We start from the raw sequence: 12,481 nt of genomic DNA on the forward strand, positions 1-12,481 counted from the left end.
TGAAGATTATCACAGAATTGCCTCATAGTTGTGTTAGAGAAAAAGTACAGCATTCAGAAATTTGAAGTGGATGAATATATCTTAGGAATATATCCTGAAATGCATTTGTGATGGGAAACTGCCTTCTATTTATATTCTAAAATCTGAGATCTAAAGATTATTGATTGCATCTGTTAAAATGTATTGTCTGATAGTTTGGAAGAACTTTGTTTAAAACCAAAATTGTTACATTGATCCAAAATTTTCATAACATGATCAAGCCTTTTTGATTCAGCTTGATTATGATCAAGCCTTTTTGCTTCAGCTATAGGTATAATTAAATATTGGAGATACATTGTCATCAAAACAACCTGCATGAGAACATAATAAGAGCCCTGCTGAATCAGACCTAAGGTCCATTGACTCTGGTCTTCTCTTTTCCCGTAGTACCCAACTAGATGACTGTGGGAAGCCCACAAGCAGGGCATGAGAGCAATAACTTTCACTCCCTACCCCCTCACCCCACAACTGGTATTCAAAGGTATATGGTTTCTGAACATGGGAGTTCCAAAAATGTTTTTTTCAGCTTAAAAAAAATTGGGGGAACAGTGTTCCCTGTAACAGGGATTCCCAGATGTTGTTGACTACAACTCCCAGAACCCCCAGCTGCAATGGCTTTTGCTTGGGGATTATGGGAGTTGTAGTCAGCAACATCTGGGAATCCCTATTAGAGGGAACAGTGGTGGGGACTGTACCATACAGATACATAATGCCTGATAGAGGCTAAAGTCATCATGACCAATAGCCATTGAGAGCCTTGACCTCCACCAATTTGTCTAATTCCCTTTTAAAATCATCTAAGCTAGTGGCAATGGCAGAGAATCCCACACAATGATTATGCACTGGTTGAAGAAGTATTTTTCCACTTTCTGCCAGTCAGTTTCAGTGAATGACCTTTAACTCCTCCAAGTTTATAAGAGAGAGGGAGGAAAACATCTCTGCATCCACACCATGGATTATTTAATTTTATTTTTTTATTTATTTATTTGATTTCTATACCACCCTTCCAAAAATGGCTCAGGGCAGTTTACACAGAGATATAAATAAATAAATAAATAAGATGGATCGCTGTCCCCAAAGGGCTCACAATCTAAAAATAAATGTAAGAGAGACACCAACAACAGTCGCTGGAGGTACTGTGCTGGGAGTGGATAGGGCCCCATTTTGGAGACCTCTATCATGTCGCCTTTTCCTACTAAATAGCTCCTTCTAGACTAGCCCTATTTCTCTCTTCCCTGGCAACGTGTAGTAAAGGGAACATGTGACATGATGGCCCTGCACTTCACATCTCCCTGAATGGGGCAGAGGTGTTCTACATCATGGGCAGAAGTGGAGTGGGGGTGGGAAACCTGACATCACATCAACAGGAGTTTTACCTTCCTAACACTGAAGGAAGAGAGGAGGGGCTGCAAACTGCTGGTTTGGGTGGCAGCCGTGCATGTTCTGTAACATGTAGCTCCACCCACAGTGTCTGAAAACAACAGGGCATAATTTAACAGCACTAATTCTTAATCTCTGCTGTTTCTCATCTTTTGTGATGGATGCTGAGAGGAGTCAACATCGCAGAACACATCTAAGATGTTCTTTAGGATTGTTTTGCTGTTGCTACCTGTGTGTGCCGAATGTAAATGCAAATAAACCCATCTTTATTTTATTCATAGTTCTAATGGCAAGTCTATGTCATGGTCTGAACCAGGTGGAAAACAAGTTCCCAAGGGACAACATATGTGGCACAGACTCTCAGTGCATGTGAAGAGCAAGGAGCCAGGATGCAATCAGACAGCCGTGATCAAGCCCCTAACTAAAAGCTATCCAGGCCAAGGCAAGAGCCTGACTTTTTCAGACATCAGCAGTAAGACTCTGTACAATGTGGTGGAGGAAGAAGAGTGTGAGCCAGCACACTTCAGCCAGCTGAGCAGTCCTTCCACGGTTGTGCATAGGCGAGTGACAGTGACGCCTCCACTGCAGGCAACAGCCGAGGAAACCCACCTGTTCTTGTCCGAACAGAGCCCCAAAACCCTGCCACCACCACCACCACCACCTCAGAGATCCATTATGGAGCAGTTGCAAGGTGTGGTCAACAAATTTGCCACAGGCATTCCTGACTTCAACTCTGTGATCCCTGTGCCTGGTGCAGGGAATGGAGTGAGGCCTATCTACCATCCTCCATTAATGCAGCAACAGGTGCTGCCAGCCCAGATGGGCACATTCAGCAAAGAGCCAGTTTCGGCCCCAGCTGACGAAGACGGGGAGGAGGAGGAGGAGGAGGAAAATGAAAAGTTTAAGCTCATCCAAGAATATGTCTATGAGCGGCCAGGGAACCTAGAGGAGGATGAAGAGGAGGAAGGGGAGCAGGCAACCAGCAAACTGACTCTAGAAGACTCACCAGCACTGACACCGCCATCTCCTTTTCGAGATTCGGTGGCTTCAGGCAGTTCTGTGCCAAGCTCTCCTGTATCCGAGTCAGTGCTTTGCACACCTCCCAATGCAACCTATGCCTCTGTGGTCCTGAGGGACTATAAGCAAAGCTCATCTACCCTGTAGAACAGAGGCTGTTAAAGAAAGCAAGTGGACAGCATCTCCCCTATCAGCTCTGATATGCTGGAGAGCAATAGCACAAGCCATGTGAGCGCAAGAGGAGGCAGACAAATGTGGTATGATGGGGCAAAAATTTGTATCCTGCACTAAATTCATTAGAGGGCTCAAATTCTTTACCTGTTGTGTTTTTTAAAGGGAAAGTATTGTATTGTATTAAAAGTATTGTATTCTGAGAAGACAATAGGAATTTTGACAAAGCACAAATCCCATATTCAACATCTATAGCAAAAACAAAGTTAGAAAGATAAGAAGTACACCGTATTCACATTCACTATCTCACACACACTCTCTTGACAACACTTGAATATGACTCTGCATAACACAACCACAGAGAAGACATTAGCACATCTCATAGCTGGGCATCTTCCCAGACTCTATAAGAGTCAGCATCATTTGCTTGTGGTAGGCAGGAAGGAAGACTTCTCTGAGCACTGTACACCCAGGTGTATCTGTGATGCTTTCTTAGGTGGATGACCTGGAAATAAGAAGCTGTTTGTCTTGGAGAAGCAAAACTGGCATGGGAGCATACAGTTTATAAGGAATGTTTAGGGAAATGTGCTGATTGTAAAAGGGCCAGAATGAAAAGTGGGGGCAGGGGGGGCGGGATACAAGAGGGCTGCTGATACAATCCAAGGCAGAACTCCCTATAGTGCTGAAAACGTAGATTTGCCCTTTTGTAGAAGATTGCAAGCCAGGTGGCTATACTGTTAACACTTCATTTCCTGTAGCAAAATAATATTTATCAACTCAACTTTCATAATCTGATGCATTTGCCATGTGATTACATTGTTTGTGTTACTATGGGAACAACTATGTATAAAATAATTATATATTTTGAGCAACAATTACAACTTTAAAGCAAAAAGCAGCTCTTAATTGTGGCTCATTAGGTTCATGGTAGATGCAAGAGAGTGAATGTATGTTTGTGTCTTCGTATGTGTGTGTTGTTGTATAGAACGTGTGATGTGTAACCTCTAATAACTGCCACTGGATGATTGTCCTACAAATATATTATTGATATTTTTATGTTTCAACCATGTTTTATATTGCATTGTTTAAAAATATATTATAGGTCTTTGAAGGTTTGTATGCTGTGCTGAAACATTTTTAATAAGCTAAGCCTGCCCTTATAATAGGGTGCTTTGATTTTGCTGATATTTTTGCCATGTGGAATTATGCTGTTGGTAATAACCAGTGCTCTGATAAGTTATTTCGTGTATTTTAAACAAATGTGGTTAATAAAGAACGCATCTCTTTTAGAAATCTTCCACATGCTAGTATTAAAACTGTAAAGGCAACCTTGGAACCTGTAGTTAGACCATTTCTAGTTACTTCAGATAATTTAAGCATCTTTTTCCACAGCAAAAATCTTTCTTCAGACCTTAAGTGTGGTCTAACACTTGGCTTTGCCAACCACCCTCCTGGTATCATGATTCTTTGATTTCCTCAGTTTCGGTATTCACTTCCCTCCAGATGTCTTTTCCAGTTATAGAAATATCATACTTTTAGTATTCTTTGTCCATTCTACACACACCACATTCTCTTTTGTTTCTTACATGAAGAGCAGGGAGCGAAACTGAAATCCAAACACTTGGAGAAATTGCGATATAAAAACATCAGTGAAGACTGTGGTCACATAAGTTTAGCATGCATTTTAAAATGTATATATTTTAATTCATTCAGTGGATGTATAGCACATTCCATCCATATCAACTCAGGAAAAGTAACAAGCTTAAAATATTACAAAACCAACTTGATGGTATAAAACGCTAACCCCAAATTTTAAAATAACTATTAATACCCTTCACTGCCTGGTCACTCAATACCACCTGGTCACTCAGTCCTGATTTAAGTGACATGCTCACACAAGTTCAGATTAGGACTTTGACAAGCTCCTGCAAGAATAACTGGAAATGGCTCTCTTCATAAGCTGGTTATTTAAATGTGTCATACACACACTAGTTGAGGTTAGAGCCATAACTACGCACAGTAGGTTTGGTTGGGGAGTGAAGGCTTCAGATTTTTTTGGCCATATCAAAAGCCACTTCCCCTTTTCAATTATTTTTCAGCATTCCTTGCACACATGTTCACTAATTCATTTACTATGCTGTTTCCTTAACATCCAGTTGACTTTTCTTGCCCTCAGTGGTACTGTCATGTAAACAAATCTAACTGGCAACATTATTAAACGTTGATGTAACCCGCATTCATGACTTCACCCCTGTGCCTAATCCAGGAAAGAGAAAAAAGGACCAGCACAATGGGGAGATATGGCATAGAAGCAGTCAGCGTGCATATTGCAACAGAACAGTTTGGGGAAAGGATTTTTCTCCCACACACAGTCTATGAGGTTTTTTGGAAATGTTTCTATCCCATCGGAATAACTATTTTGCCTTCCCTCACCCCACCCCCACCAAGTGGGTGCAGCCCAAAGTATTGTCAAGAAGATATTCCTAACTAGGAAGACTGTGGCAATGACAAGGGAAGGAGGCAGTCTGTATGTTGGCACGAGGGCCGGATTAAGCTAGTGTGGAGCCTGTAGCATATGTTATAAAGAGGCCCTAAATTTTAAAAAATGCACATAAATATTAAAACATAAGTTATTTACTTGCATAGTAAAGTAATGCAATTTTTTCATTTGTTATATTTTGGAGTATGGAAGACCAAGCCACAAACTCTCACTTACTACTACAACAGTGAACATTTATGTACCGTTTTTCAATCAAAATTCTCAAAGTGATTCACATAGAAAAATAAAGAGGGAATAGATGGTTCTCTGTCTCCAAAGGGCTCACACTCTAAAAAGAAAAATGTGGTAGGCACCAGCAACAGCCACTAGACAGATGCTGTGCTGGGCCTTCTCCTAACAGGCACATTTATCAGGAAAGGGATATTTATTGGAAGCCGGGGGTGTGTGGGGCCCTCGAAAACACGGGGCCCGTAGCAAATGCTACATTTGCTACTACGTTAATGCACCATAGGGCTCCAAGCCATTTCGGCCTAAGCAGATCAAAATCAGAACCTTGTATTATGATCAGGAAACTTCAAGCCAGATGCTGGAGCACTGAATGATGTGCTTGTGGCAACACAACTCAACCATTAGTCATAGATTGCAATACTCTGCATTGATGGGGGTAACTACTAATATAGCATGGAATCTATATACAGAGGTGTCTGATGTCAGACATGCAGGGGCGCTTGGGTGGCAGGCTGGACAGGGGTCGCCAACCTTATTCCTATGCCACTGGACCAGCTCTCTTTCTCTATCTGTCTGTCCCTCATTCCCTCCAGCATAGTGTGAGAGGGAAGGCCAGACAGACAGAGATGATCCCAGCTTCTCCTCCTCCCTGCTGCTGGGTTGCTAGCAGGTGGATAGCAGGCAGAGAGAAGTTGCTAGCAGGTAGAGAGAAGCTCTCTCTCCCTCTCTCTGCCACCCCTCTTTACTTCCAGCACCAGTGAGGGAGAAGGAGCGAGAGCGTGAGCAGATTGTGTTGCTAGTTAGCAAATAGGAGAAGCTGGGACTGTTTTACACAAGGTCTTGAAAATTCTGGTTAGAATATCAAAGCTGTTTCACTGCCACCAGACCCTTATAGGTCCTTATATCTAATGCTCGGACATGTTTATGCCCCCACTCTCTGTAGAGTCCTTCCAAGCTTTTAATGCCCAATCCTCTATAGACTATTAATATTACTTGAGCACCTAGACACATGGAGCCCCAGCAAAACTACAGCAGCATAGAGACTTTAAACAACAACAGTTATGGAAAAACACTTCCAGGCTCAGAAGAAGGGACCCCTATTTCAGGGGATTCATAAGTTTTGCCCCCACTAAGAGGTGAGCAATGAAAATCTTCTTCTTACCTGACTTGGGTTTTATTCTGAGCTAGAGAAGAATTCCCTTCCCACTCACCCAGCCCACTGATGCTCCAGATCTTCTGCCCCCTCTGCTTCAACCCCACTCACTGGGATTAGCACAGCTGGTGGAGATGCTGAATCAGCACCAAGCCACAAGGAAAGAGGAGGGAGAGAGATCTTTAACTCCCCACTCTCTTGAGTCTGGCATGCAGCACAGCAGTGCGTCAGGCCACAGGTTGCAAGTATTCCTGGGAAATGTCGTCTTTCTAGTCATTTTTACCCACACTGCCGCAGCCCTTAGAAAAACTCCAAACCTTTTCAGTCTTGCTTGATGTGGTGCCACACAATGTCCCAGGCTTTTCTTGACAGAAGAAGGGGTGGTGGTCTCCCTTGCTTCTTTCCACCTCCTTGCAGCTGGCCACTGTTGCCATCAGAGTTGGAACCCAAAGGTGTCACCTGAGGCAATCCAGTAAATGGGGTGGGAGGGAAAGGTGCGGAGGTTTAATACTGAGGGAGGGAGGGGGCTTGAGGCTGAAGGAAAGACAAATCTAGTTTGGCTTTGAAAATAATCCAAGCTTCTTCCTGATTTTTTGGAAGTTGCTCAGCTAGGTTTTGAGCCAAACCAATGTGAGCTGGCTGTTGGGGGAGGGGGGTGCCCATAACTAGCTAAAATTTAAAGAAATTTGGTTATAATTGAGCATCTACATGCATCTGAATATGAACCATGATGTGCAGACCATTTTATTCAAGATGGGTGATTTCCACTCCACCCACACAGAAATCCTGGATCAGTGTGTTAGAGTTGCCACTGATATTTGTGTGAACTAAGTCTGAAAGAAGAGCAGCGAGAAGCCCTGGAGTTCAAATATAACTCAAATATTTTGGAAAATTACTGCTCAGTAAAAGGAAAGTCTTTTAATAAAGATCGAAAGAACACACGTTACACTTTGCTTAACTACTTGAGCTGAAGTCTTTGGAAGTGCTTCTTAACAACCTCTCAAAGGATATTTTTAAATAAATGGTAGATCTGTAAAACAAGACTTGGCAAGTACCAGTCTGCAAATCTATCAAGGGAAAGAACCAGCAAACTTGTGGCAACCCTCTCTTAATGAGATATTTAATAGAGACTTTTAAAAATCAGCAAATGTCATGCTGGCAAGTTATCTAAGTTATTAATAATCATTGTCTTCTGGTACAGAGCCCATAGACCAAGAGAGCCCAGTTACTTTCACAAATGAGATGTTAAGAAAAGCTCTTCCTGGAAAGCTTGGAAACAATGACTAACAGCAGTTGGTCTAATGAAAAGGATTGCCCTAACCACCACATCTTGCTCATTGTCTGGGATGGTGTGCAAGGGGAAAAATTGGGCTTTGCTGCTCCAGTTGTTTTCATTCTTAGAACCTTCATTTGTTTAATTACCTATCTGTAAGCATTATAGCTGTGTTGTTTTGGATATGGTGCCATACTACATTCATTTTATTAACCCCTTTGCCTTCCTTTTCCAAGCAGCAAGCTCACTTTATAGCATGGCTGGGCTTTTACCTTTTAAAGCTATTTTTAAAATGTAGAAGGTATATCAGAATGCCTCCCTTCAGTGGGCTCCCAGCAAGCATCATCTTTCCCCTCACAGTGCCCTGACACGGCATTGGTTCAGGGCATTGTGGAGAAAAATGGCCACTGCCACAGAACATGGTGGCCTGCACTGGCAATTGTCATCCCCCCGCCCCCACAATGCCCTAGACCAGGAGTTCCAAATAGGGGGTGCCAGTACCTCCAGAGACACTTGAAAGACTGCCAGGGAGTACTCAGAGCCCTCATGAAGCCATGGGGAATGTAGTAAGCCATTCAAACTATTGGAATATCTTCTCTGCCTTTTACTATGCAAGGGAGAGAGAAAGAAACCAAGAACATTATATTTCTTGATTTTTTTCTGGAAGTTGCTCAGCTAGGTTTTGAGCCAAACCAATGTGAGCTGGCCAGGGGTGGGGGGGAGGTGCCCATAACTACTTAACTGCCATTATAAAGGTACAGTGTGCCGTCAAGACGATGTCGACTCCTGGCGCCCACAGAGCCCTGTGGTTTTTCTTTGGTAGAATATAGGAGGGGTTTACTATTGCCATCTCCCATACAGTATGAGATGATGCCTTTCAGCATCTTCCTATATCACATTATAACTACCAGTATATTTGTTTTCACACATGTACACAAATATCATTTCAATGTAAGCCACAAGGAAGCCAATAAAACAGAATGCATTTTAGATAGATAGATAGATAGATAGATAGATAGATAGATAGATAGATAGATAGATAGATAGATAGGAGCGTGCAAAGAAATATATGTGAAAACATTCTGTCAATTTCTAATTATTTTTAAGTCTACTAGCAATTGTGTTGAAGGGCATGGATTGACTCCTTACACCTGCTCACAAGGAATCCACCATGTATGTAGCTCTTGCACTTGTCATGCTGAACATGATAGTGTCTGCACCAGTGCTAACAAAATGGCAAAATGTGGTTGCACATCTAAAGGCAACCCTCATCCTAAAAGCAGTCTGCACTGTGAACCAACACAGAATCATTGTCCAACTGGCAGCAGTACCAGTGGCCAATATTAAATAACTCCATTTAGTGAACAGCTTCTCTGTCACCATCAGCACTCCCTGTGCAAACTATTTTAGCCCTTCTCTCCCAATGCATTCCGGTGACATTGCAAGTGGCTCAGAAGAACAAAGGGATTCCTTGAGAATAGCACTTGTAATATCCCCAAATTGCTGCCATTCATTGGACAAAAGAAGGATCTAGCAGGAGCAGTTCCCCCATGAGGTAAAATGAGGCAACTAAGATAGGGATGAGAGAGATTCCTGCCTGCAACCTTGGAGAAGCTGCTGCCAGTCTGTGAAGACAATACTGAGCTAGATAGACCAATGGTCTGACTCAGTATATGGCAGCGTCCTATGTTTCTATGCTAACTTCCTCAGGTGGCACCTCTGGAGACCTTTGAGACAGTAGCAGCTGTTGCAGGCACCGCTGGGAAGGGGAGAGAGGCATCTTTAAGGATAAATTAATAGGTGCTTATCTCTGCTCTCGCCACACCTGAATGCTGCTTGGAGCAACAGCACGCCACCCAGCGCCCCCTGAGGCGGCAGATTGCCTCGGCCACTCACCTGGCCTCTGCGGAGTCGATTCCCCACTGGCGGCCAGGTGAGTGGCGGAGGCAATCTGCTGCCGCAGGGGGTGCTGGGCAGCGCACTGCTGCTCCAAGCAGCAGTCAGGTGCGGCAAGGGCAGACATAAACACCTATTAATTTACCCTTAAAGATGCCTCTCACCATCGTCCCCAGTGGTGCCCGCACCGGCCACTACTGCTTTGAGGGGGCCTCTGTCTGCCCCTCACTGGAAGCCTGCCACCACCTTTGCTGCCACCTCCACTTGCTTCTGTCAGTCTTGCCCTATTATTATTATTTATTCGATTTCTATACCGCCCTTCCAAAAATGGCTCCGGGCGGTTTACACAGAGACTCACAAGCTAAAAAGACACATAAGACAGACAACAGCAACAGTCACTGGAGGTACTGCGTTGCGGGTGGATAGGGCCAATTGCTCTCCTCCTGCTAAATAAAGAGCATCGCCATGTTAAAAGGTGCCTCTTTGCCAAGTTATCAGGGCTATCCACTCCCATTCCCAGGTGTTGCCCTTTTCTTCGCCCCCAGCCATTGAGGCATACCCCACGGAGGCAATGTGGAGTGTGCCTTTGACAGCAGCCGCTGCCTGGGTTCACCACCTCTGCTGCACTGCTAAGTCAGCAGCAGCAGAGCTCTCCCTCCCCCACCCCCCTTCCCTCCAGCACTACTGGGCTGTGGAAGACAGTGAGAGAGGGAGAGCTAGTTCTGACTTCTCCCCCTGGCTGTTGGGTTGCTAAGCTGGTGAAGAGAAGTGGGCACCAGTGCTGGTGCTCTTGCTCCCCCCCCCCCGCCCGCCCGCCCGCCACTTCCCTCCAGCACAGTGCTAAAGGGAAAGGAAGCGGGAGGGGGAGAGGGGAGAGATATCTATCTCGATATGCTGCTGACCGCTTAGTAGCGTAACAGCAATGGAGAGTCCAGACATCCGCTGCTGCCAAAGGCTACACATTGCCTCCTGTGGGGTGCACCCCAGACATTGAAGCCGGTGGCGTGGAGGGAGAGGATGGGGCACAGGCAGTGGGGGTGGGGCCAGCAAGTGGGTAGGGCACTGTCAGCTCTGGATCCCCTACAGGAGTGGAGCCAGCGACAGGGACCGGACAGCTGGTTACCATTCACTTCTAACAGTGAACGGCGACAAGCCAACACAGTGATCTTGGCTATCAAGCTATGATGGGACATCATTTAAAAAACCAATTCTGTCTTGAGGATTCAACACTTGACTGGTTCCTCAACCATATAGCTTCTTTGGCAATCACAGAATCTCTTGCTAAAGGTAAGGAACCCCAGGAACAAGCCGACAAAGTGAGTGCACAAAGCAAGGATCTGGTATAAGTATCCTTAGAGTGGCAATATTTGGAGGGGAGCATTCTTTAACTTACTGGCAGAGGCGTAACTATCATAGGGCAAGGGGAGACAGTTGTCTGGGGGCCCACTGCCTTGGGGGGCCCCCTAGAGGCAAGTCACATGACTGACTCCCCCAGCCGCGCACCCGCCCGGGCTTCCTTCAGTTGTTTTTATCTTCCGAAATTGATATGAATGTTAAGACCTGGAGCTACCAAAACAGCATGTCTTTCTCTAGTACCATAAAATTTACTCTGCTTTTTATTACCACTATTCAGCCTCATTTAAGATTTTTTTACTTCATGAGCTGAGCTTCGGGGGGTGGGGTTAAAATCTTGTCTCTGGGCCCACTCCAACCTTGCTACGCCCCTGCTTACTGGATTTTCTTGTGCTAGGAAATATTTATTTCTTTAAATTTAAAATGTGTATCTTCTTTTTTTCAATAGGCCCCAAGGCAGCTAACAACTAAGTTCAAATACAAAACGAAGACGCATACAAGAAAAACGTAAAAACAAAAGGAAGTCAAAACACAATCACTGAGGTAGGAAAAAACCAACTAAAAAGCAGCCTCAGTCCCGTCTTTCATCAAAGCTCTGTAACAATCTTACAACATAGGCCTGACAGAACTTTAAAACTCTCTTGAAGGCCAGGGAGGAAGGAACAATCCAAATTTCCTGTGAGAAGGAATTCCGAAGCCTGGGGGCAACCATTGAAATGGCCCCATTCCGCATGCACAGTAGCTGAACCTCAACAAGCAATGGCATGAATAACAGAACCCCTCTTGAAGAGCTCCATGGGCAGATAGAATTACATGAAAGTAGGTGGTTCTTGAGCTATCCAAGGCCCCAAATATATAGGGCTTTAAAGGTAAAAACCAGCATCTTGAACTGAACCTGGAAACAGGTGGGAAGCCAATGTAGTTCATGGAAGATTGCTCCAATCAAGTGGCCTCCATGAACAGAGGCGTTCTAACCCACGGACCATGGGACTGTGGCCTCTAAGGTATAGGGGGCCTCCAAATGGCCGGAGGGGTGCTCCTGTAGCCAATCTGCCCTGCCACCTCACCCCACCAAACCCCAGTGTGGTTTTTAAAAAAAATTTCAGTCACCGCACGGCCAAGAGGTGGCTGCGGGGAGTGAGCTGCCACCGGCTGCTGGAGCAATGCTGGACCTGTCCGTTTGGCCTAGCATCTCCTGCTAACTGCGAGGTGTGCCTGTGCAGTTTAGAGAGATTGTCGCAAGCCCACGACATTGATTTTGGTCTCACAGCGGGGCAGTCCAGGTGCCAGAATTACCTAGATGCGCCCCTGCCCATGAACAATGTAAATGGAATATTTTCAACCAGTGGAGTTTCCTAATACTTTTCAAAAACAGCCCATGTGGAAGACATTGCAGTGATCTAGGCGTGAGTGTCAGCCTCCTATGTAAGCGCCCCAAAGACCATCAAACAGAACCCCCAGAAGGCTGCTG

General features: G+C 44.8%; 1 protein-coding gene across 2 annotated transcripts in view; it reads left to right on the forward strand.

The window, feature by feature from the left end:
• The window catches only part of GRM1 (glutamate metabotropic receptor 1), a 341,173-nt gene extending 337,238 nt beyond the window's left edge, over positions 1–3,935 (forward strand). The window contains exon 10 of one of the 2 annotated variants that reach the window (XM_053291231.1): positions 1,701–1,838. Coding sequence is in view for 1 of the 2 variants with exons in the window: in XM_053291221.1 (XP_053147196.1) it covers positions 1,701–2,583 (883 nt within the window). In the remaining variant the exon portion in view is untranslated. Of the gene's footprint in view, positions 1–1,700 lie in introns of both variants that reach the window. The other variant, XM_053291221.1, reaches the window with a different exon arrangement.
• The last annotated feature ends 8,546 nt before the right edge of the window (positions 3,936–12,481 follow it).

Source organism: Hemicordylus capensis, chromosome 1 (genome assembly GCF_027244095.1).
Source record: "Hemicordylus capensis ecotype Gifberg chromosome 1, rHemCap1.1.pri, whole genome shotgun sequence".
Taxonomy (NCBI): Eukaryota; Metazoa; Chordata; class Lepidosauria; order Squamata; family Cordylidae; genus Hemicordylus; species Hemicordylus capensis.